Here is a 27247-nt window from a genome sequence, read left to right as displayed (position 1 = left end):
AACTAACCAACCAGCGTCACCTGTAACAGTTATATGGTGATCACTGGTGAAAGGGTTAACTAGGGGGCAATCAGGGGGCTTTATGCGGTAGTATATGGGGGTCCCTGGCGCTATAAAAAGCTGCGGCGAACCTAAATACCTACCTGCCTAACTAGCGTCACCTGTGACACTAATACAGCGATCAGAAAAACGATCGCTTATTAGGCTGGGTTCACACTGGAGCGATGCGGGAACGCCACGAATGCGCGGCGGGTTCCCGCATCGCATGCCTCCCGGCGGCAGTTCACACTGCCCTATGCGAACTGCTGGGAGTGTCAGTGAAATGTTAATGACACCCCCAGATCAGTTCGCATATCGCAGTGCGATCTGCAAACTTGGATCGCATGGTGTGAACACCCATGCGATCCGATTCTGCTGCGGACCAAAAAAAGGGTCCCGTGCGAGTTTGCGGCGGGTGCGGCGGGTGCGACACGAATTCAGCCATACTATCTGTATAGCTGAACTCGAATCGCACAGAGATCGGATGTGATTTGCACTGCAGTGCGGTGCGAATCACATCCGTTCTCATAAACCGCTGCAATGTGAACCCAGCCTTAGTGACACTGGCGACGGGGGGTGATCACGGGGTTAAACCTTTATTGGGGGGGTTAGGGGGGTACCTTAGAACTAAAGGGGGCTAACCCTAACTGCCCTAACAGTTATTAGTCACAAATGACACCTGCCGGGTGATCAGGGGGTTAAACCTTTATTAGGTAATAAATGGCGGGTGCCCTGAAACTATAAAAAAATAACTAACCAACCAGCGTCACCTGTAACAGTTATATGGTGATCACTGGTGAAAGGGTTAACTAGGGGGCAATCAGGGGGCTTTATGTGGTAGTATATGGGGGTCCCTAGCGCTATAAAAAGCTGCGGCGAACCTAAATACCTACCTGCCTAACTAGCGTCACCTGTGACACTAATACGGCGATCAGAAAAATGATCGCTTATTAGGCTGGGTTCACACTGGAGCGATGCGGAAACGCCGCGAATCCGCGGCGGGTTCCCGCATCGCATGCCTCCCGGCGGCAGTTCACACTGCCCTATGCGAACTGCTGGGAGTGTCAGTGAAATGTTACTGACACCCCCAGATCAGTTCGCATATCGCAGTGCGATCTGCAAACTCGGATCGCATGGTGTGAACACCCATGCGATCCGATTCTGCTGCGGGCCAAAAAAAGGGTCCCGTGCGAATTTGCGGCGGGTGCGGCGGGTGTGGCGGGTGCGGCGGGTGCGGCGAATGGCTGAACTCGAATCGCACAGAGATCGGATGTGATTTGCACTGCAGTGCGGTGCGAATCACATTCGTTCTCATAAACCGCTGCAATGTGAACCCAGCCTTAGTGACACTGGCGACGGGGGGTGATCACGGGGTTAAACCTTTATTGGGGGGGTTAGGGGGGTACATTAGAACTAAAGGGGGCTAACCCTAACTGCCCTAACAGTTATTACAGTCACAAATGACACCAATGCAAAAAAAAAAAAAAAAAAAAAAAAAATGACATTGGTGTCACTGTGACTGGGGGGCAGGGGTAATTGGGGGGGTGATCGGGGGGTAAAGGGGGGGTGTGAGTGTGCCTGGCATGTTCTACTGTGTGTGGGATGTGTTGGTGCAACTCACTGATCCGCTCTCCTCCGTGTCGGAACGAAAAATACCGACACGGAGGAGAGAATACATCACTTCCTCTCCTGTGTTTACATTACAGGAGAGGAAGTGATGTCACCGGGGATTTCCATTCGTCGGGAGCGATCGCGAGGGGGTGGCCATGAATGAATGGCCGTCCCCTCGTCCGGGATCGCTCCCGAACGAAAACCGACCGCCGCAGGCACCGGGCGGGGGCCCGATCGGGCCCCCGACCCGCGGGAGGCAAATCACGTACATATACGTGCTTATGCCTGCCCGTGCCATTCTGCCGACGTACATCGGCGTTAGGCGGTCGGCAAGTGGTTAAGGGGAACCCCGTGTCAAATGTAAAAAAAAAATTGACGTGGGGGTCCCCCCAAATATCCATACCAGACCCTTCAGGTCTGATATGGATATTAAGGGGAACCCCGCATCAAATTTTAAAAAAAAATTGACGTGGGGGTCCCCCTAAATATCCATACCAGACCCTTTATCCGAGCACGCAACCTGGCAGGCCGCAGGAAAAGAGGGGGGGACGAGAGAGCGGCCCCCCCTCCCTCCTGAACCGTACCAGGCCACATACCCTCAACATTGGGAGGATGCTTTGGGGGTCTGTGACCCCTCAAAGCACCTTGTCCCCATGTTGATAAGGACAAGGGCCTCATCCTCACAACCCTGGCCGTTGGTTGTGAGGGTCTGCGGGTGGGGGGCTTATCAGAATCTGGAAGCCCCCTTTAACAAGGGGACCAACAGATCCCGGCCCCCCCCCTGTTTGAAATGGTAAGGGGGTACAAAAGTACCCCTACCATTTCACAAAGAAAGTGTCAAAATGGTTAAATAAGACAAACACACTTTTGAAAAATTCCTTTATTAAAAATAAAAAAAATAAAAAATAAATTCCAGCGGTGCTAATCCACTCTTGCTATCCAGCGACGGGTCTCCGGGGTCCAGCGATGGATGATCATATCCAGCGACGGGGGATCTCTCAGTCCAGCGCTGTCCATACCTCCTTCTTCTGTCTCCACTGCGGAGACACTGCAGAGAGCCGAGCGCTGACATTTCTTATATTGGGAGGGCGGGGCCACCCGTCACCTGACCCCGCCCCTCTGACGCAGGAGAGGGAAGCCAGGGGTTCCCCAGTGACGTGTGGGTGACCCCGCCCCCTCTGATGTAACGGAAACCTGCGTTACATCAGAGGGGGCGGGGTCACCCACACGTCACTGGGGAACCCCTGGCTTCCCTCTCCTGCGTCAGAGGGGCGGTGTCAGGTGACGGGTGGCCCCGCCCTCCCAATATAAGAAATGTCAGCGCTCGGCTCTCTGCAGTGTCTCCGCAGTGGAGACAGAAGAAGGAGGTATGGACAGCGCTGGACTGAGAGATCCCCCGTCGCTGGATATGATCATCCATCGCTGGACCCCGGAGACCCGTCGCTGGATAGCAAGAGTGGATTAGCACCGCTGGAATTTATTTTTTATTTTTTTTATTTTTAATAAAGGAATTTTTCAAAAGTGTGTTTGTCTTATTTAACCATTTTGACACTTTCTTTGTGAAATGGTAGGGGTACTTTTGTACCCCCTTACCATTTCAAACAGGGGGGGGCCGGGATCTGGGGGTCCCCTTGTTAAAGGGGGCTTCCAGATTCTGATAAGCCCCCCGCCCGCAGACCCTCACAACCAACGGCCAGGGTTGTGGGGATGAGGCCCTTGTCCTTATCAACATGGGGACAAGGTGCTTTGAGGGGTCACAGACCCCCAAAGCATCCTCCCAATGTTGAGGGTATGTGGCCTGGTACGGTTCAGGAGGGAGGGGGGGCTGCTCTCTCGTCCCCCCCTCTTTTCCTGCAGCCTGCCAGGTTGCGTGCTCGGATAAAGGGTCTGGTATGGATATTTAGGGGGACCCCCACGTCAATTTTTTTTTTTAATTTGATGCGGGATTCCCCTTAATATCCATATCAGACCTGAAGGGTCTGGTATGGATATTTGGGGGGACCCCCACGTCAATTTTTTTTTAAAATTTGACACGGGGTTCCCCTTAATATCCATGTCAGACCTGAAGGGCCTTTTGATTGAATTTAGGGGAACCCCCACGCTTTTTTTTTTTTTTTTTTTTTAATCAATGAATGAATGAATTGTCGGCTAATACAGAGAACACTCATTGAGTGTTCTCTGTATTACGGGGAGCCGACAATTTAGGCGCAAGTGATTTTAAAAGACTTTTTTTCCTGCACAAATGACACTTTGTGCAGCGACAGTTCTAAGCACCAGAAACATGCGCCCCTTCACAGGCATACTATAGATACCCCCCAGCTACGAAATTTAAAGGAATATTACACTTTTATTGTTTCACTTTAATCATTATTAAAATCACTGCTCCTGAAAAAACGGCCGTTTTTAAAACTTTTTTTTGCATTGATCCATGTCCCCTGGGGCAGGACCCAGGTCCCCAAACACTTTTTAGGACAGTAACCTGCATATTACCCTTTAAAATTAGCACTTTAGATTTCTCCCATAGACTTGTATAGGGTGTTCCGGCTTTTCGAATTTGCTGCGAACAGCCCAAATTGTTCACTGTTCGCTGAACAGGCGAACAGGCAATGTTCGAGTAGAACATGAGTTCGACTCGAACTCGAAGCTCATCCCTATTACTGAACTACTGAAGTCTCTCCGACTTTAGAAAAGTTTCCTGTACTACTTCAAGGCAACTTCTATCCAACTTGTACCCATAGACTTTAAGGAGGGTTTTTGAAAAAAAAATAAACGTTTAGGCTCAAAGGAGCTCAAAAGTGTTGGAAAAGAAGCAAGTACAGCAAGTAGCTTTCTATATTGTGAACTATATATATATGCATTATACATATCTATACTAGTGGGTGGCACTTCAATATTATAGTGTGTATTCTCTGTGGTAATGTACTGTATTTATCGGCGTATAACACGCACCGGCATATAACATGCACCCCAAGTTTAGGAGGGAATTTTGTGGAAAAAACTTTTAGGAGGGAAATTTAAGGAAAAAAAAACTTACATTTAAATGCCCATCAATGCAGCATTATCAGTGTCCATCTGAAGCCTTGTCAGCGTCATTTGCAGCCCTGTCATTGCAGCCTGTCCTCATTGCAGCCTTGTCATGCAGCCTGTCCTCATTGCAGCCTTGTCATTGCAGCCTGTCCTCATTGCAGCCTTGTCATGCAGCCTGTCCTCATTGCAGCCTTGTCATGCAGCCTGTCCTCATTGCAGCCTTGTCATGCAGCTTGTCCGTCGTTGTAGCCTTAGTGCATTAGTGATGTCCGCTTATTTTTTTTATGTCCTGTGTATCTCGGCGGTGCCCGGAGGTTCTTGGCGGCTTTAGGCCGCTATCGGATCTTCTCATCGGTTTTCGACCACCTCGGCCCTTCTCGGCGGCTTTCAGCCGCCTCAGTCTTATTCGGCGGCTTTCGGCCACTCTCAGACCTTCTCGGCGGCTTTCCCTGAGAAGGTCCAAGAGCGGCCGAAAGCCGTCGAGAAGGGCCGAGGCAGCCGAAAGCCGCAGAGAAGGTCCAAGAGTGGCCGAAAGCCGCCGAGAAGGGCCGAAGGCGGCCGAAAGCCGCGGGAAGGGCCAAAGGCTGCTGAAAGCTGCCCAGAGCCCAAAAATCACACGGAAATCGCGGAGTATTGGCGTATAACACGAACCCGCAATTTTCCCCTGATTTTAAGGGGAAAAAAGTGTGTGTTATACGCCAATAAATACAGTAATCACAGGATGTATCTTCTGTATCTAAGCATGTACTTGTAAACTTCAGAAGAGCATCTACGGTTTTAAGTAATCTGCAAGGATGTGGAATGAGAAAGTGAACAAAGTGCTTACTAAAGAGTAGGGATGAGCCGAACACCCCCGGTTCGGTTCGCACCAGAACTTTCGAACGGACCCCAAATTCGAACGAACTTTAGAACCCCATTGAAGTCTATGGGACTCGAACGTTCAAAATGAAAATTGCTCATTTTAAGGGCTAATATGCAAGATACTGTCCTAAAAAGGGTTTGGGGACCTGGCTCCTGCCCCAGGGGACATGGGTCAATGCCTAAAATGTTTTTAAAAATGGCCGTTTTAGCGGGAGCACTGATTTTAATGACGATTAAAGTGAAAAAAAAGTGAAATATTCCTTTAAATATGGTGCCTGGGGGGTGTCTATAGTATGCCTGTGAAGTGCCACGTGTTTCCCGTGTTTAGAACAGTCCCTGCACAAAATGACATTAAACGGAAATAACACCATTTAAAACTGCTTGCGGTTTTAATGTTATATCTGGTTCCTGCAATATGGTTGAAAATCATTGAGAAAAATGGCATGGGTAGCCCTCCCTGCCCATTACCAGCCCCTTTAGGTCTTGTACGCATATTAAGGGGAACCCCGTACCCATATTAAAAAAAGGAAATGCGTGTGGTCCCCAGGCCCTATATACTCAGAACAGCAGTATACAGGCGGTGCAAACAAGACAGGGACTGTGTAGGTTTGTTGTGTTAAGTTGAATCTGTTTGTAATTTTCAACAGGTACATTTTTAAAGTGTAGCTCCAGTCAAAAAAACTATTTCATCTTTTTTCATCTCACTTGCTGTTGTCTCCTTCCATTTGCAAGTAGGAGATGTTTGTAAATTGGATGTTTGAAAGTAGGGGCCTGCCCTATATGCTCTGCAGAAATGGCAGAACAAGGTGTTGGTTTTGCCACAACATTGTAAGCCCTCAAAGTGACTCTTGGTGGGCGCTGGAGCGCCCTGCTGTGAACGATTATATCAAGAATTGTAATTACATGCCATTGTTGAACAGTGGTAGAAAAATTGACCTTTGGTGGTTGTGGTGCTGGTGCCACAACACTATAAGTCCTCACCGTTACTCTCGGTGGGCACAGGAAGGGGCCCTCCTGTGAAATATTATATCAAGAATTGTAATTACATGTCCCTGTTAAACAGGGGCAGAAAAATTGGGCCTTAGGCACTGGTGCCATCACACTGCAACCTCTCCCATATACTCTAGTTTTATTGCAGGAATTAGCCCTGCTGCAAAGCATTGCATCAAAAATTGTACTTAAACGTCCCTGTTAAACAGGGGCAGAAAAATTGGGCCTTAGGCACTGGTGCTGGTGCCACCACACTGCAACCTCTGCCATATACTCTAGTTTTATTGCAGGAATTAGCCCTGCTGCAAAGCATTGCATCAAAAATTGTAATTAAACGCCCCTGTTAAACAGGGGCAGAAAAATTGGGCTGATGGCATCAACCAGAACCAGAAATGTTCTTCCAACATATCAGCGGAGGAGGAAGAGGATAGATAATCAACATAACAGGACAGTCACTCAGCATCAGCATAGGCAGTCTTGAAGGGATGTGATATTTCAAAAAAAATTATTCTGTTACATCAGCTTCAGGTGCTTGGTAGCTGTGGGTGATCCAAGACTGATTCATCTTGATGAAGGTCAGTCGATCAACTGATTCGGTGGACAGGCGCACCCTGTGATCGGTAACAAAGCCACCAGCAGCACTGAAGCTGCGTTCCGAAAGAACGCTGGATGCAGGACAGGCCAGTAGCTCAATTGCATACTGTGCAAGCTCTGGCCAGTGATCCATCCTCAAGACCCAGTAAGCCAGAGGATTTTCGGTGGGAAAGGTGTCCAAGTCTGACCTTGCCCCTAGGTATTCCTGCACCATGTAAATCAGACGCTGGCGATGGGTGCTGGAACCGATCATACCTTGGGGCTGCGGACTAAAAAATTGTCTGAAAGCATCAGTCAGACGGCCACCTTCTCCACCGCTCCTTCTGACCGATGCCTCAGCAACACGTTGTCCAGGACCAGGAGTTTGTACCCTCCCAGTCTCTGGGAACGCGTTGCACAGACCTTTCTGCCAGGCCTCCCGGAGATGTCTCATCCTCTGCTCCCTCTGCGATGGCAAGATAAGGTCGGCAACCTTACCCTTGTACCGTGGATCAAGGAGAGTGGCCAGCCAGTAATGGTCCCTCTCCTTGATCCGAAGAATACGAGGATCCTTCCGCAGGCTTTGCAGGATCAGGGAGGCCATGCAGCGTAGGTTAGCTGAGGCATTCGGTCCGGAGTCCTCTGGGTCACTAAGGACAACATGATCCGCAGCTACCTCCTCCCAGCCACGTACAAGTTCACGTGTTTCTTGGGACTGTAAATCATCCCTACAAGACTGCTGCTGCTGCTGCTGCTGCTGATGCTGAGTGCCAGCCTCCACCTCCATGCTGACACAATCATCCTCCTCCTCCTCTTCCTCCTCCTCATCCTCTTCCTGTGTGATGGGTGGCACAGCAGGAACACTGTCTGGATAAAGGGGGTCTTGAGAGGCAAGGAAGTCCTCCTCTTCCTGCCTCTGTTCTGCCTCAAGTGCCCTGTCCATTATTCCACGAAGCGTATGCTCCAAGAGGTGGACAAGAGGTACAGTGTCACTGATGCATGCACTGTCACTGCTCACCATCCTTGTGGCCTCCTCAAACGGTGACAGGACAGTGCATGCATCCCTGATCATGCCCCACTGGCGTGGTGAGAAAAAAACCAAGCTCCCCTGACCCTGTCCTGGTGCCGTAGTCGTACAGGTACTCATTGATGGCCCTCTGCTGCATGTGCAGCCACTGCAGCATGGCCAATGTTGAGTTCCATCTGGTGGGCATGTCACATATAAGGCGGTTCTTGGGCAGGTTCAACTCCTTTTGGAGCTCAGCCAGCCGAGCACAGGCATTAAATGATCGGCGGAAATGCACACAGACTTTCCTGGCCTGCTTCAGGACATCCTGTAAGCCGGGGTACCTGCCCAAGAACCGCTGCACCACCACGTTAAGGACGTGAGCTACACAGGGCACATGGGTCAGTTGTCCCTGTCGGAGGGCGGAGAGGAGGTTGGTGCCATTGTCACAAACCACCATTCCTGGCTTGAGCTGGCGTGGCGTCAACCACCTCTCGGCCTGCCCCTGCAGAGCTGACAAAACATCCGCCCCAGTGTGGCTCCTGTCCCCCAAACAAACCAACGCAAGCACGGCATGGCATTGTTTTGCCTGCGTACTTGCGTAGCCCCTGGAACGCCTACGAAGCACCGCTGGTTCTGAGGACAGAGCACTGGAAGAGGCCATGGAGGAAGAAGAAGAGGAGGGAGTGGAGGAGAGAGGTGTGTCACAACCAATAGTAGCATTTTGGAGGCGTGGTGGCGGAACAACCTCCAACACTACTGCACCTTGTCCTGCATCCTTCCCAGCTGCCAGAAGAGTGACCCAATGGGCCGTGAAAGACAGGTAACGTCCCTGTCCATGCCTGCTGGACCATGAGTCAGCGGTAATATGCACCTTATCGCTGGCCGCCCTGTCCAGCGAGGCAAGGACATTGCCTCCCACATGCCGGTAGAGAGCCGGAATCGCCTTCCGTGAGAAAAAGTGGCGTTTGGGGACCTGCCACTGAGGAACCGCACATTGTACAAACTCACGGAAGGGGGCCAAGTCTAACAACTGAAAAGGCAGCAGTTGAAGTGCTAGCAATTTAGCCAAGCTAGCATTCAACCGCTGGGCATGTGGATGGCTGGGAGTGAACTTCTTTCGCCGGTCCAGCAGCTGGGGCAGGGACATTTGCCTGCTATAATCGGACGTGGGTGTACCGCTAGCAGAGTTCCCGGAAGCACTTGGCTGTGACACACCTAATTCTACACCTTCATTCCTCTCAGAGCAGGTTTCTGAGAGGACTGAAGGTCTAGTGGGGTTGGAGATGCCAGCTGATGAGGAGCAAGGAGAGGTCCGCTTTGTTCTTTGGTGTGGGTCTTTGAGGTACGCTTGCCAACGAGCTGCATGGCAGGTCAACATATGTCTGGTCAAGCATGTGGTGCCCAAGCGGCTGATGTTTTCGCCACGTGAGATACGCTTGAGACATATGTTGCAAATAGCAGCGGTGCGATCTGATGCACTCGTCTCAAAAAAGGCCCACACCAAAGAACTTTTAGAATAATGCGCAGAGGCAGCGCTCTGCACAGGCGGAGCTCTGTGGTGTGATTCAGTGATTCTCTCTCCTTCCAGGCACCCACGTGGAGTCAGTGCCCTCATCATCCCCTCCCTCTTCATCGCTGTAGCAAACCTGGCAGTATGCTGCAGCTTGTGGAACATGACTGCCAGATTGCTGTCCTTCTTGAGCATCCCCTCTCTCTGCGCTCACGCTACTGCCTTCCTCTAGCTGAGTGTCATCATCAGAGCCCACAAAACACTGGGCATCCTCCTGGAGCATGTACCCAACACTGTGCTCAAAGAGTTCAGGAGACTCCTCAGGAGGACGTGGTGGGTCTAGGGAAGGAGTCACTGATGATGACATTGAGAGGAGGGAAGACGATGCGTTGGCAGCTGCTTTGCTAGTACCCTGAGACTGGGTGAGAGAGGATGAGGAGGATGAAGAGGGCTTGGTCATCCACTCTACCAAGTCGTTGGCATGTTGCGGTTCAACATGTCCAGCTGCCGAAAAGAAGGACAAGCGTGTCCCATGGCCACGTGCTGATGACAATGCACCGCGTCCACGACCAGCACTGTTGTCTCTAGACACAGAGCCTGCTTGCCCTCTTTTATTGTCTCGCGCCTGTCTGCCTCTCCTTGCTGGCCTTCCAGACATGGTAATGGCCTGAAGGGAGTTGGGTAAAAAAGCAGTTGGGTAGTGTATATTGTGCTAGAGGCACACAACACCCACTAACTCCTGCAGATGCCTTTATTATAGAACACCAGAGATAAAGGGATATATACAGATGTATACTGTGCTGTGCTGGAGGCACACACAACTTCCAATAACTCCTGCAGATGGCAAGTGGGCTCAAATAGAGAAGAGCTATGTAGGTGGATATAGCGGTATGTACTGGGTATAGAGCACGCAGACAGCACGCACTATCTCCTAACACTACTGACTGCAAGCTCTATTATAAAAGATAGATCACTAGCTATATAGGTGAGGTGAATATAGCGGTGTATACTGCAGTCAGGGCACGCAGACAATAACCACTACACAACAGCAAGATCGAAAATCGGCCGAAAACGATCGGTGTGTACTGTGTTGAAGGTACACAGAACACCCACTGCTTCAGACGCCAACACACTACACAAGGCCGCCACGCTGGCGGCCTTATATAGTGTGGGGCGTGCACTACACAGCCTCGACTACACAGCCTCGACTCGAACAGGAGTTCGAGTCACTACACTACACAGCCTCGACTCGAACACGAAGCTCATCCCTACTAAAGAGGTATCCTCAAGAAGTAAAGCAGATCACTGTCTCTACTCCAAGAATCAAGAAGACAGATGGATATACAGCCTTATCTATGTTGATGACATTATAACCTGTTTTGAACAAGAAGGGGATTACAATCATATTGTACACAAGCTGAAAGAAAATTTTGAAATCAAAGAACTTTGGAACATTCGCTACTATCTAGGAATTCAAACAGAGAGAGACGATGGAAATTATCTTCTCACCAATCTCAGAAAATCTCTGAAATCTTGGAACAATTCCATATGCAAGATGCAAAGGAAGTGAAAACTCCCATGGAACCAGGCTATCAAAAGAGCATTGAAGCAGAAAACTTGCTGTCCAATGACATGTATTGCAGAGCAATCAGTAAGCTACTATATGTTGCCACTGTGACAAGATCAGACATAGTCACAGCAGTGGGCATACTATGCGGGAAAGTCACAGCTCCCTGTCAGTGTGTCTGGAACATAGTAAAAATAGTTATGCAGTACCTCAAAGGAACAATTCAGATGAAGTTATGGTTACCAGCAACATCAACTCCAACACTGGTTGGATATGTGGATGCTGATAGGGCCGGGGACTGCACAGACTGCAAATCCACAAGTGGATTCATCTTCCAGTATCGAGAAGGAACCATAAGTTGGTCTAGTCGAAAGCAAGTAACTGTTGCTCTATCTTCAACTGAAGCAGAACACATTGCAGCAGCATACGCATGTCAAGAAGCGATATGGATTTGTCAACTTTTTGTAGACATTGGGATAAACATTTTAAAACCAATCCCCATTTTTGAAGGCAACCAGGGATGTATAAAGCTTACACAATCAGAAAGGGTCGATCCTAGGACCAAACACATCGACGTCAAATATCACTTAACAAGGGACAATAAAGAGCAAGGTGTTTTTGACATTCAATACTGCCCATCAGAAGAGATCACTGCTGATACACTCACCGAGCCTTTGTTAAAGGAACGTCATAAGTATATCCAGAAGAAGCTGAATGTAATTTGACAAAGCTCATGCTGTTGAGAAGAGGTGTTGTAAAAAAAAGCAACAGCAGGTAGCTTTCTATATTGTGAGCTATATATGCATTATACCTATCTGTACCAGTAGGTGGCACTGCAGTATTATAGTGTGTATTCTCTGTGGTAATCTGTATCTAAGCATTTATTGTCCTGTTTCCTGTAAAGACATCCTCCATAAAATTAAAGAATTCTCTGCATACAAGTGTCCAAGCACATGATTCAATAACCTGCTAATAAAAAAAAGAGCTTAAAGAAGCTCAATAAAAACGTGCACAAGAGCACAAAAAAGCACAAGCTTCTTCAAGCTGAAATAAAAGCTCAAATGCATGTAAAAGCAGCTTTCTTTTTTTTTTAGCTGCAGTGTGCATGAGCCCTAAGTCAGATCAACTTGAATCCAACATTACAGGAAGATTACCCAGGTATTCCTCGAATCATCTGAGTTTCCATCATTTCTTTGGATTACAAGCACGTTTCTGAAACAAATTATGCTCGCAATCCAAGGTTTTACTGTATGTATATATATATATATATATATATATATATATATATATACTAAGCTTTATTTTATGTTCCACCTATTTAAAAGTCAGCAGCTACAAAAAGTGTAGCTGCTGACTTTTAATAATCAGACACTGTCCCACGATCCAGTGATTCGACCGCCTGAAGCTTTGGGATAATTAAGTGAAAGCTTGTCTAAAGAAAATAGTTGAGTTTTGAATAAGTTTTCAAAACACAAGTTAAGACTTTTTCTTTCGAAAATTCTGATGGACCTAGAAATAGAACATGCTTTAAATCATTCCGACAGAATAAATTCCTATCAGGAAAACCATTCGTCTGTATTCTATTCTGACGGACCAAAAACGACACAAGGGCAGCTATTGGCTACTGGCTATTAAATTTCCTTTTTCTAGTCCCGTCATACACATTGTACGTCACTGCATTCTAAACAATCAGACTTTGGTGTGATCATGTGTATGCAAGTTCGTTTCAGCGGAACTGTGTGTACGCAGCATAAGTTGATAAAACTTTAGAGAGACCATGAAGAGCCTTATAGGTGACCAAGAGGATCTTAAAGTCTATGTAAAACCTGACATGTAGCCAGTACAAGGACTCCAGCATAGGGAGGGAAATGATCACTTGTACCAGACCTAATCAGGATGATTCTGATTGCAGAATTTTTAACATATTGAAGTCAGTTAATAGTGGATTTAGGTACACCAGCGAGTAGAGCATTGCAGTAGTTAAGTCAGGAGAACACAAATGTATGGATCAGCTTTTCAGCTACAGTGTATAGAATGCAGCCGAGCAATGTTTCTCAAGTGGAAAAAAGATGTTCTGACAACATTTTGTATATGTGGATCAAAGGTTAAACTAGCATCAAATATCACCTCTAGATTTCAATTTAGACTGAAGTACAGTAAAATCTATAGGTAAGCTATTAGGACTGGCCTTACATAATTGATGGGGGTGGCAATAAGCATGACGTCAGTCTTCTCACAGTTTAATTGTAGGAAAAGGTGAGCCATCCAAATTTTATTTCACAAATACAGTTAGGAGAGAAGCAGACAAAATAGAATTTGGTTTAGTGTAGATGTATATCTGAGTGTCATCAGCATAGAAGTGATAATTGAGCACACACACAATTTTATATATATATATATATATATATATATATATACACACACACACACACATTTTACTACAGCTTGGAAATATTACTCCTTTACCTTAGATTATAAGGAATACTCTGTGGCTTCACTTGATTGAAGGTGTATATCAACTTCTGTGCTGCTCTTTGTTGCTGAATTTCCTTTATGATATATATATATGCATAGTTACATAGTTAGTCAGGTTGAAAAAAGACACAAGTCCATCTAGTTCAATCAATTAAAAAAAATCATACGATCTCATATACACAATCCTTCACCCACAGTTGACCCAGAAGAAGTCCAATATAAGTTCTAATATGAATTAGAAGTATTAGGAATTATTAGTCTTTCCGTACCCAAGGCCAACCATTCCTGACACAAAAATGAAAAATGTTTTGCAATTGTTGGATTACCATAAATTAGCATAATATAACCCCCCCCAATTAAATATGTGTCCTATACTAATTACACAAACATTACACATTAATATATGGAATGCAATGAGATGGAGCATATGTTTTCTGAACAAAAAACATTTTGATCTGTTAGTACATCATTATTAATTCAAATTATGTTCATTCAACATATAGGAAAATCTTAAAAAAAAAAAAAAAAAAAAGAATAAAGTAAAGCTCCACTCAATAAGGAAATTTTAGTTTGACTTGTTTGCTAGCAATTTGAATCACATGATCTTATATGACTTTGTAAATCCAGTGACGATACCTCTCCTTGATGATACATCTCCTTGCCCAACTGCTGTAGATATTACAAAGCTAAAATATATTGCTGCACTTTCCATAACAGAAGAATTAACTGCCCGCTTGCAAGAGACTGACACTTTAAATATGGTGTTCCAAAAGAGAAAGAAGATAGTGAGGGTATCTTAAAACTGAGTATCAGTGTTTGGTATAATGACTCTGCAATAATTTAGACTGTGGTGTCTGTGGATCTATTGCTAAGAATAATGTTAGAGCTATATTCCAATAGTAAGGCATCTTAAAGGCCCATATCACCCAAAACTGGAATATCAAGGTTACATACCCAGTGCCACCAGGGAGTTGAATCAACCACTAACTTTTTATAATATTTTGAGTTTACAAAGCTGAGTTTTCCATTCAGTAATCTGTGAAATGCTCAACTCTCACAAGAAAATTATGAAGGTATTACTTTAGTTTAGCGGAACTCAAAAATTACTTGTGGTTAAAAATATAAAATGTATTTTTCCCACACCCAACACTACAGATACTTCAGCCAGTGAAACAGAAGTCCAGTTCCCCGTCATATGGAAACAACGAGGGACACTTGGAATTCTACTGCTTTGTTATTCCATTTATTGCTCCACAGAAAACATGAACATAATTAGATACAGTATATACTCAAGTCTGGCCCTATGTACTGTAACAACAGAAAACTGAACTACAGACATTGCCATTACAGGGATGGAAGTCCACCATTTGTTAAAGCCCTCCTAAAAAAATGATAATTCTGCACCACATTGATGCTCACTAAAGTCTTAAATCTCTTAGATCACCATTACTGGCATTTCTGTATCAGAGCTCTTGGTTATGACTCTCTGTAGCAGGATTTAGAAAACCTATAGGTAAGGTTGTCTTGCATCATCTGTCCTTCATTTTCTATCATGTAATATAGAAGATACATGAAGAGAAATATGAGAAACAGATTCCAGCAGTCTTGGGAGATAGATGAAATCTCGTAAAAAGATTGTGTTTTTGAAACAGTGACTTACAAAGCCATCCACAACTCTGCCCCCAGCTACATCACTAACCTAGTCTCAATATACCAACTAAATTGTTCTCTTCATTCCACCCAAGACCTCCTGCTCTCTAGCTTCCTTGTCACCTCCTTCTATGCTCGCCTCCAGAACTTTTCCAGAGCCTCTCCCATACTCTGGAAATCCCTACCCCAATCTGTGCAACTATCTCCTACTCTGTCCACTTTTAGATGGTCCCTGAAAACTCATCTCTTCAGAGAGGCCTCTCCTGCCCCACCTAACAAGTGTACATTTATTTTTGCCCACCCCATACAGTTATCGATTGTATATACCAAAGTATATATACACTTGAGCCAAACTAAGATAAATGTTAAAGTAATATGGTGCAACTGCTGTTGCAAACAAATTAATTAATAAAGTGTTAAGTAGGGATGAGCCCGATGTTCGAGTCGAACATAAGTTTGACTTGCACATTGGGTGTTCACCTGTTTGCCAAACAGCGAACATTATGTGGTGTTCGCGGCAAATTAGAAAAAAGCCACGGAACACCGTTAAAGTATATGGGACACTATCATGAAAAACCAAAAGTGCTAATTTTAAAGGCTTATATGCACATTATTTCCATAAAAAGTGTATGAGGACCCGGGTCCTGCATCCAGGGGACATGTATCTATGCAAAAAAAGTTTTTAAAAAAGCCGTGATTTTAATAATGCTTAAAGTGAAACAATAAAAATGTAATATTCCCTTAAATATCATGCCTGGGGGGTTGTCCTTAGTATGCCTGTAAAATAGCACAATTTTCCAGTGTTTATAACAGTACATGACATTTCTAAAGGAAAAAAAGTAATTTAGAACTGATCGCGGCTGTAATGTACTACAGGCAATATAGATAAAAAATCATTGAATAAAACAGCATGGGGACATGTATCAATGCAAAAAAGTTTTAAAAACTGCAGTTTTTTTTCAGGAGTAGTGATTTTAATAATGCTTAAAGTAAAACAATAACAATTAAATATTCCTTTAAATATCGTGCCTGGGGGCCCCTTAGTATGCCTGTAAAGTAGCAAATTTTTCCCGTGTTTAGAACAATACCACAGCAAAATGACATTTCTAAAGGAAAAAATGTCATTCAAAACTGATCACAGCTGTAATGTATTGTTGGATCCCAGCAATATAGAAAGAATTCATTGAAAAAACAGCATGGGTTCCCCTCCACAGTCCATTACCAGGCCACATGCCCTCAAAATGGGGAGGATGTTTTGGGGTCCCCCCAAAACATCTTGCCCCCATGTTGATGGGGACAAGGGCCTCGTCCCCACAACCCTTGCCCAGTGGTTGTGGGGGCCTGCGGGTGAGGGACTTATCGGAATCTGGAAGCTCCCTTTAACAAGGTGACCTCCAGATCCTGCCCCCCCTACATGGTACCTCTACCAATTCACCAAAAAAAGTGTCAAAAATAGTAAAAATGACAGGAGACACTTTGGGACAAGTTCTTTATTAAAAAAAAAAAGTCCCGTGATGTAGATCCATCTTCGTTGACAGCGCCAGACGGACCGAGAAAAAAATGCAACAACTCTGCCTCCATGGGAGGCTCCCATTGATTGATGCTTCTTTCTGATGACAGCTGTTATATAGCTAAGGGCGTCTGACGTCACGTGGTGTCAGAGGGGGCGGGGTCACCCATTTACCTCAACGGGTGGCCCCGCTCTCAGCTATATAACAGCTGTCATTGGAAGAAGCATCAGTCAGCGGGGGCCTCCCATGGAGGTAGAGTTGTTGCAGGGTTTGTACGGCGTGCGTGTATCCAACAAATTTAAAGAGACGTACAGGTCATAGACAGGCCCATTTGCCTGCCTATGCCATTCTGCCAATGTATATGTGTGTGCGGCAGTTGGCAAGTGGTTAAAGGAATGTTTAATTTTTATTATTTCACTTTAAGCATTATTAAAATCACTGCTCCTGAAAAAACTGGTGTTTTAAAAACATTTCTTTTACATTGGTATGTGTCCCTTGGGGCAGGACCCAGGTCCCCAAACACTTTTTACGGCAATAACTTGCACATAAATCTTTAACATTATCTTTTGATTTTTCCTGTTTTCGTGTCACATAGACTTTAACGCTTGTTTGTATGAATTTTTTGCCTGTTCGCATGTTCTGGTGCTTACCTGCTTACCGAATCGGGGGGGGGGGGGGGGGGTGTTCGGTTCATCCCCAGTGTTATATGATCCACTGGGGTGACTCCATGTGGAAAAAAAAACAGCGCTAGCTAATCAAATCTATCCAAATGAATTAATTATATAGTGAAATAATATAATATAAAAAATAATATATTATGGATAAATGTGTAAAAATGTATCTAGGATTGAGTGCATTTCATATAAAACTAACAAGCAATGCAAAAAAGTCCAAGCAATAAAATATATCTCCGTGAACAAAAGTTGTGACATCCAATGTTAAAAAGTTCTTTCAGGTGCATAGGATCATCCCAGTATTACTGGACCATAGTGGCTGATGTATATTATAGACAGTATAAGTGAAAAAAAAAATTCAATGCAACACCAGTGCAGGATATGGTAGAAATTCATACTCAACGGACGTTGTTGACCCTAGTTGCCGCATGGTAAGAGGAATCAAATCAGGCATAGTGGTCTTCTTGACTGGAGATGGGAGAAACCAACCCATCCTCATGTCCCCTCCTCACAATTATGCGTGGTTCTGACACTGAGGTCTCTTAGTATCTTAGTAAGCAGGATAAAAAATAAAATAAAAACTGGAGATCCTCATAACGTAAACATTCCAAACTGTTTATTAAATATAACTGTGAGGTTACAGCTACTAAAAACTTTTAAAGACCTTTCATTGACCCGCAAGGAAGGTACGCTACGCTGATCCCCAGGTGGAATGCACGCCAACCCTGGCTTATGGGTCCTGCTGTTCTCACCATCCTTGCGGGTCATGGAGAGAACTTTAAAAGTTTTTAGTAGCTGTAACCTCGCAATTTGATTTAATCAACAGTTTGAAATGTTTAAAACTATGAGGCTCTCTGTTTTTTTCTTTTCTTCCTTATCCTGCTTACTAAGAGACCTCAGTGTCGGGAACCATGCATCATCCTGAGAAGGGGATGTGAGGATCTGTTGGTTTCTCGCCCTTCTCCGGTCACGGAGACCACTAAGCCTGATTTGACTCCTCTTGCTATATGGCAAATAGGGTCAACAACAACAGTAGGAATTTATACCATATCCTGCACTGGTGTCCCATTAAAGAAAATGTTTTGCATGCTGTCTATGATGTACATCAACTGCTACATTAATACTTCCATTAATACTAGGATATTAATCCACTGTCCATTAATACTAGGATGGTCCTATACACCTGCAAGAACTTTTTCACATTGGATGTCACAACTTTTGTTCACAGAGATATTTTTTTTTTCTTGGGCTTTTTTGCATTGCTTGTTAGTTTTATATGAAATGCACTCAATCCTAGAATAATTTTTGCACATTTATCCAATAAAATATTTTTATATTATATTATTTCATTCATATGTGCTTGTTCACTATATGATTAATTCATTTGGATAGATTTGATTACTGTAGCTAGCGCTGTTTTTTTTTCACCCCATTGGATCATGGAGTCACCCCAGTGGATCACTTAACACATTACCCATTGTATGTCTTGACCCTCCATCTTAGATTGTAAGCTCTAACGAGTAGGGCCCTCTGATTCCTACTGTATTGTAATTCTACTGTCTGGTCTTAAGTTGTAAAGAGCTGCATAAACTGTCAGTGCTATATAAATCATGTATACTAATAATAATAATAATAATTTTTCTAGATTTCCAATTAAATAATCAAAGAATTAAAAAGAAGATGTTGGGGGATTTAAAGTACATCTAAAGGTTTATTTGTGGTAGTCTAAAAAGGTCTCAAAATCCAGTTACTATGTGATGCAAAAAACAAAAATCCTGAAGCATGTGTGGTCGGCCAGCTTTACACTTTCCCCCTCCCAGCCACTGTAGCTCATAGTAGGAGGCTTTCAACAGCACAATCTGTTCTACCAATCCTAAAAGCAGTGGGAAGGGCTATGTAGGTTCAGCAGCTGATTGAATAGATATGTATGTATGAGCAGGGACAGGGCTGATAGGCATGACCACTGCAACATTGTCTCATCTCACTGTAGTAAAAGCAGGCACAGTTTACATGAGAGATAACACTGTTTCTAATTTAGTAGCAATGCAAATTAAAATTGTCGGTCTTTTTTTGTTTACAACGCAAAAAATAAAAAACGCAGAGGTGATCAAATGCCACCTAATGAAAGCTCTATTTGTGGGGAAAAAATACATCAATTTTATTTGGGTACAGCGCCGCACGACCGCACAACCGTCATTTAAAGCGATGCAGTGCCGTATCGCAAAAAATGGCCTGGCCAGGAAGTAGGTAAAACGTCCTGGGGCTAAAGTGGTTAAACAAATTGGCCAAGATAACCTCATAATTAAAAGCACCAAAATATACAATCTGTATTCTAAACATAATCTTACCCTGAGACACAGCTGCAATACAGTGTCATCATGGAACACCTTCTTCCATGTCTTTACCACCTCGGGAAGAAAGGATTTCACTATGAATATCTCCCCAGGATCCAGAACATCATGCTCTGACCATGTACAGACCACTTTCAAAGCCCTACGCAGCCCCCCATCCATTTCCTCAGGAGAAAGAACTTGGAGCATTGCTGCCATCCCTCTTTGCGACCATGAAGACATACTCTTATCCAGACTGGATGGTGAACTTTCTTCCAACTGATAAACGGTGACTTCTTCTCCAGCTGTAAAGAACAACTGATTATTAGCTGTACTAGCTTACATATAAAACAGGAAAACAAATACTTCTATATTTTTGCAGAAAACACCTATACCACATGATTTTTATAACTATTTTTTTTTTCAGTTCTGTAGATATCTATTTTGCTCCCGTATATGTAGAAATGTAGAAAAAGCCACAGACATCACAGTGCTCAGGCCACAAGACACAAGGCTGAAAGGTCTCTGACAGGTCTCTTGTTCCTAGTGTCAGCTAAAATGATTGCGGTGTGAAGGACAGCGACTGAAGGCTTGTTTGCCTTTGTCTGGTACCAAAAGAATATTATATTCTATTAACTTATATAAGTGCAAACAAAATGGATAAGCTGAATGTTTGGTCAGTACAACATTGATTACAGCTGTAAATGTACATGCTATCAAAGCAAAAAGAAAAGCAGGCTTATGGATTAGCTAAACAATAGCAATGAGGTTTCAAGAGGTTGCCATTAACACACCAGTGGAACTACGCAGATTTCCAATTAAAATTTTAACCCTGCAAACATATAAGGAGATACAACAAAGGATTAAAGATCAAGGCAAACAGATTCTAATAATAAACATTGTACTGCTGAACTAGTCAATATAATACATTTCTGAATAAAACAATGTGTTATAAAAGTAGCTTACCAAATAGATGTACTGGGGTAAAAGGTATGGTCTGTGCAAGTCTCATTAGGTTGTTTCTTTCTACCGCTGAAAGATAAACAAACACATAGCTGAATGTGCATTTTCAAGCTTTATTAAAGAAAAAAAAAACAGTATGTGAGTGTCCTAATTAACATTTGATTTTACTCTTTCATACTAGTACAAATTCTACTTTATACAGTTGGATCATTTTAGTTTACTTCCCAACATATGAGTAAATGTGAATTTGAAAGGGCTATTTACATTCCGCATATTGTACTTTTATGCTCCATGTGAACAAACAAAGCTCCCACCCTAAAGAGGTTCTGAAGGTAGAAGTTTTTTTTTAACTTAATGCATTAGGATAAAATACCTTCTGTACACAGCAACCCCCCTAAGCCCCCCTAATACTTACCTGGGCCCAACCTCGATCCAGCGATGTTGCACAAGAGCCTTGGCTGCCTGGGACTCTCCCTCCTCATTGGTTGAGACAGCAGTGGGTGCTACTGGCTCCCACTGCTGTCAATCAATAATCAGTGATCCAATGAGGAGAGAGAGGGGGTGAGGCCAAACCGCAGCTCTGTGTCTGAATGGACACTCGTCACATGTCTGACGAAGGGGTCCTGCGTGACTCAGAAACGTTGCACTACACTGTTTTGTGATGTGATCATTCTTTGAATAAAAAAAAAAAAAAAATTTGGACAAAATTGATGATCCTTGGTATGCTGGCAAATATCTATATATCCATGTCTGAATGGACAGGCAGAGCAGGGGCTCGGCTCGGGTTCCCCCATAGCAAGCTGCTATGAAAAAGCAGTGGAGGAGAAGAGGAGAATCTGGGCTGCTCTGTGCAAAACCACTGCACAGAGCAGGTAAGTACACCATATTTGTTATTTTTAAACAAAAAAGACTTTAATATCACTTTAATTAAAACTGAACTACATTGTATCTGAGCTCCACAAACTCAAAACATAATGTACAGCAAGGAGAAAAAGTATTTTCTCTCCTGCTGGTTTTGTACGTTTACCCATGAACAAAGAAATTATCAGTCTATAATTTAAATGGTAGGTATATTTTAACAGTGAGAGACAGAATAACAACAAAAATATCCAGAAAAACGCATTTGAATATGGTCTGACAAAGCCACAGATCGGTAACTGTAATGGATAGTCAGACAAGCCAGGATGTCAGGGAGCCAGGGATCAGCGTATTTCAGAACAGGCCAGGAAATCAGGAAACTAGAGAATCAGCGTAGTGGAACAGCGAGCAGGATCAGGAACCAGAAGGGACATCAGCCAAGCAAGTCTCAACAAGAACACAGGAGAGAGTCTCTTGATATGTTGACCAAGGCAAAAGCAGAGAGGATCTGAACTGAGCAGCTTAAGTAGCCAGCAGGACTGATGGGAAGTATATCATCACCAGGTGAGTCACTGTGGAAAGATTAAAGCTGGCAATTAACTGACAGCTGAGTGGCCTGCTCTGAGAAGGAAGGGCAGAGCCCAGTCCTGACAGTACCTCCTCCTTAAGACCCCTCCCCCCTCAGAGGACCACCAGGTTTGAGGGGAAAACGTCTATGTAAAGCACGGAGAAGGACAGGGGCATGTACATCCGAGGATGAGACCCAAGAGCGTTCTTTGGGACTGTACCCTTTCCAATGAACCAGGTACTGTATGCGCCCATGAAACCTACAGGAGTCAACAATGGACGGTACTTCATACTTCTCAACCTGTACTGGGTGAGGATGTGGCACCGAGATGGTGAAGCGGTTGCAGACCAAAGGTTTTAGTAGGGAGGTATGAAATACATTTGAGATATGCATCTTTGAAGGTAGGTCTAAAGCGTAAGCCACTGGGTTAATCCTGTGGAGAATACAGAAAGGCCCAATAAACTGAGGTGTCAATTTCAGTGAGGGAACACAGAGTCAGAGGTTGTGAGATGACAGCCAGATCCTGTCCCCAACCTGGTAGGAAGGCGCAGGCAGGCATCTTTGGTCAGCATGGAGTCTGTACCTATCATTGGCATGTCGCAAGGACTCCAAGACTTGTACCCAAATGGAACAAAGTCCACGGAGATGCTCTTCTAATGCAGGAATGCTCTGTGGAGCAAATGAGTCAGGAAACATGGATGGTTGGAAACTATAGTTCGCCATAGGGACAATCGGGAAGCAGAATTCATGGCATAATTGTGAGCTAATTCCGCCCAAGGTAAGAGGTCTGGCCAGTTGTTATGATGGTCAGAAATATAGCAACGTAGAAACTGCTCCAAGGACTGTGGGTGATACACAGAGGAGAAAGAAAGCTGAATTCCCAACTGTGCACAAAAGGCTCGCCAGAACCGGGGCATAAACTGACCACCCCATCCAAGGCAATCACCTTGGGTAGACCATGTAAGTGAAAGATCTCCAGCACAAAAATGGAAACCAGTTCCTTAGATGTGGGCAACTTCTTAATGGGAATACAATGAGACATTTTCAAGCACCGGTCAACCACCGTAAGAATAACTGTGTTGCCCTGAGAGTTGGATAAGTGCACAATGAAATGCCGTGGTGGCTTAGTCTGGGCACACATGGAACAAGCATGGAACAAGCAGCTACGAAGGCGGCTTCATCAGCATGTAGACTAGGCCATCAGAATTGTTGGAAAATGGCCCAAAAAAGTTGATTCTTCCCTGGGTGGAAAATGGTAAGCCTGGAGCATGGCAGTATGGAGACTCTCAGGGACAAAGCAGCGGTCACAAGGTTTCTCAGGAGGAACATGGATCTGAGTGGCAAGAATTTTGTCACCCAAAGGAGAAATTAGACTGATGTGAACCGTAGCCAGAATATGATCAGGAGGAATCACAGGAACAGCAACTGATTCCATCTTGGAAGTGGAAGAAAACTGTTGCAAAAAGTATCAGCTCTTACATTCTTAGTACCGGGTAAGAATGAGATTATGTAATTAAAAATTGACAAGAAGAGAGCCCATTGCTCCCTTCTGAGAGAGAGGCATTTAGCCTCAGACAAGAATGGGAGATTCTTATGGTCAGTCAGAATGAGAACGGGAACAGTGGTACCTTAGAGGAAATGCCTCCATTCTTTAAGGGCTAAAATGATCGCTAACAACTTTCCATCCCCAATCTCGTAATTGCATTTTGCAGGTGACAATTTCTTGGAAAAGTAGCCACAAGGATGCATAGCACTCCCAGAGGTAAGACGTTGAGACAGAAGACACCAACTCCAGTCTCAGAAGCATCAACCTCAAGGATAAATGGTAAACCTGGCCATGAGGGGGTATGGCACCAGGTTAAAGGTCAATTGCGCAATCATACGACTGGTATGGAGGCAAACTGCCGGCTTGACCTTTGTCAAAGACATCGCTAAACTCGCGGTACTCCTCTGGCAGGGAGGAAGGTGAATAGGTGAACAGGACCTTAGCCACATTCTGAAAACATGTCTTGCTGCATTGTGACGACCAGGAAAGTAACTCAGCACGAAGCCAATCAAAAGAGGGGTTGTGCCTCTATAACCAAGGATAACCAATAACCACCCGAAACTTAGGTGAGGAAATGACATGGAATTGAATTAATTGTGAAGAGCCCCTACAGCCATGGAAACGGAACAGTCTCATAAGGCAGGCTGTATAGGTCTCCCATCAGGAGTCTCAATAGCAAGTGGAGTGGCACGAAGCTGCAGTGGAATCGAGTGCTTAGATACAAAAGCAGCATCAATAAACAGGCCTGCAGCATCAGAGTCAATTAGAGCCTTTATCTTGATGAATGACTAAGACCAAGAAGGGGTAACCGGAACTAGGGGCTTATCCTTCTGGATAGCTGGGGACGAAACAACGCCACCTAAGTTCTGTCCCCTAGAGGACCTCAAGGTTTGGGCGTACCCTGGACGAGTAGGGCAAAACTTCAAAAAGTGACCTGCCTGGCCACAATAAAGACACAATCTTTCCCTCATCCTAAGAGTTCTCTCATCCACAGAGAGACATGTGAAGCCCAACTGCATGGGTTCCACTTCACTGACCGACTCAGTACCAGGAGGCATGGAAGGTGAGGGAGGCAAGGATGGGACTGCAAAGCTCGGAGACAAATGTACAGGAGGTCTCCGAAAGCGCTCCTTAAAAGTCTTTCTCTGAGTTTGGAGTCAATGAGGATGGCAAACGTGATAACCTTCTCCAGCTCAGTAGGTATATCTCGGGCTGCTATCTCATCTTTGATGGTATCTGAGAGACCATGAGAAAAGGCAGCTATGAGGGCCTCATTGTTCCAAGCAACCTCTGCTGCCAGAGTACAGAATTCAATGGTGTAATCGGCAACAGTTCTCATACTGTCTTTGATGGACATGAGGCTCTTGGCAGTAGAAGCGCAGCGTGTGGGAACATCAAATACCCTTTTGAAGGAAGCCACAAATTCTGGGTAACTCAGGACAATGGATTTTCGTGTTACCCATAGAGGTTTTGCCCAGGTCAAGGCTCTCTCAGAAAGCAAAGATATCACAAAACCTACTTTGCTTCTGTCTGTGGGAAACGCCTGGGGCAGCATCTCAAAGTATATCTCAACCTGGTTGAGAAACTCTCTGAACTGAACTGGATCACCCCCAAATCACTAGGGAAGTGGAGCAGAACCAGGCATACCTCTTAAAGAGGTAATACTCGAGCTGCTCCAGTCTCTGCCTGCACAGAGACTGGAGCAGCAGCAGGAATGGCCTACTACACAGGGGAAGATTTCAGATGAGCCATGCAACTCAGGAGCATCTGTAACGTTATGGCAAACTGATCCATGCAGTGATCCTGCTCACCCAATCTGGAAAAAATATTATCAACAAGTGGATTGACTGCATCGTCTGAATTCATGACCTTCGCCTACTCTCAGGAACCATGAATCAAACTGAGACAGAAGTGCACACAGTAATAATAATAATTGTAAAAGCTAAAGAGAGCAAACGTGGTAAAAACATAGCCAGAGTTCAGGAAAGCCAGGACATCAGGGAGCAAGGGATCAGTGTACAGGCCAGGAAATCAGGAAACCAGAGAATCAGCGTAGTGGAACAGCAAGCAGGATCAGGAACCAGAAGGGACATCAGCCAAGCAAGTGGCTGACAGGAACAAAGGAGAGAGTATCTTGATATGTTGACCAGGGTGAAGGCAGAGAGGATCTTAACCGAGCAACTTAAGTAGCCAGCAGGACTGACAACAAGGATATCATCACCAGGTGAGTCACTGTGGAAAGATTAGAGCTGACAATTAACTGACAGCTGAGTGGCCTGCTCTGAGAAGGAGGGGCTGAGCCTAGCCCTGATACTTGAGCAGTATCTGTGAAGCTACGCTGTATACTCTGAGCTGTATAACCTGATCTGTATACCCTGAGTGGTATACCCTGATCGGTGAGGCTGAGCTGTATACCCTGAGCGTATATCCTGATCTGTGAGGCTGAGCTATATACTCCGTCCTGTGATGCTGAGCTGTATATCCTGAGCTATATACTCTGATCGGTGAGGCTGAGCTATATACTCTGTCCTGTGATGCTGGGGCTGTATACTCTATCCTGTGATGCTGGGGCGGTATACTCTGTCCTGTGATGCTGGGGTGGTATAGTCTGTCATGTGTTGCTGAGCTGTAAACTCCTAACACTATGGGTGGAAGCAAGTGGAATACAGGGGATGGAGTGGGTGAATTCTACAAGGGGCAGGGCTTATAGGAAGTGTGAGGGGTCAAACGGGAAGGGCGGGGTCTGGTGCCCCCCCCATCCTAAAACGTCACCTGCCACCACTGATTTATAGCAAGCATACCCATATTTCCATCTATGTCTCTATGCTTTATGTTGTTGAGAATCACTTTGAACCCCCCCCCCCCCCCCCTAGCATTTCCAGTCACAGCCATCTTGAGTAAGAACAGATGGCTCATGTAGCATTTACTTCCTGGAATCCATCTGCCATTAGTTCAAGCATGCAGGCAGGAGGGTGTACTTAGCAGAGAAATACACTTCTCCCCTCCTCCAGAAGAAAAAAATTAAAAATAAAACAACTGAAGAAGTGTAAAAAAATGGGATTTTTATATACAGCTTACCTGTAAAATCCTTTTCTTGAGAGTACATCACGGGACACAGGAGCTTCATTACATAGTGGGTTATATAGGCACCTCTGGTGATTGGACACTGGTTGACCCTAATTAAGGAGAATTCCTCCCCTATATAACCCCTCCCATTTGGGAGGCACCTCAGTTTTGTAGCAAAGCAATAAGAAACCACGTAAAACCCAAGAGGGGCGGGAGCCCTGTGTCCCGTGATGTACTCTCAAGAAAAGGATTTTACAGGTAAGCTGTATATAAAAATCCCATTTTCTTGATCATACATCACGGGACACAGGAGCTTCATTACATAGTGGGATGTCCCATAGCAATGCTCAGATTGAGGGGAGGGAGACACAGATCATAAACATAGACCGCCAGGGACCTGAGGACCTAAACTGCAGCCT

At 44.8% G+C, this 27247-nt stretch overlaps 1 protein-coding gene across 5 annotated transcripts in view; it reads right to left on the bottom strand.

Annotated features, from left to right (window-relative positions):
• The window catches only part of TRPM6 (transient receptor potential cation channel subfamily M member 6), a 332641-nt gene that overhangs the window by 65515 nt on the left and 239879 nt on the right, over window positions 1–27247 (bottom strand). For all 5 annotated transcript variants that reach the window (XR_013272142.1, XM_077474929.1, XM_077474927.1 and 2 more), the window contains exons 33-35: window positions 20794–20859; window positions 19846–20132; window positions 13654–13736 (exon numbers count right to left, since the gene is read on the bottom strand). Coding sequence is in view for 4 of the 5 variants with exons in the window: in XM_077474929.1 (XP_077331055.1) it covers window positions 13654–13736; window positions 19846–20132; window positions 20794–20859 (436 nt within the window). In the remaining variant the exon portion in view is untranslated. The remainder of the gene's footprint in view (window positions 1–13653; window positions 13737–19845; window positions 20133–20793; window positions 20860–27247) is intronic.

This window comes from Lithobates pipiens, unplaced genomic scaffold (genome assembly GCF_037356315.1).
Source record: "Lithobates pipiens isolate NorthernLeopardFrog02 unplaced genomic scaffold, aLitPip1_a1.2 Scaffold_13, whole genome shotgun sequence".
NCBI classification, from domain to species: Eukaryota; Metazoa; Chordata; class Amphibia; order Anura; family Ranidae; genus Lithobates; species Lithobates pipiens.
The sequence above is the reverse complement of the archived record's forward strand: the minus strand, read 5'-3'. Positions and strand labels throughout refer to the sequence as shown.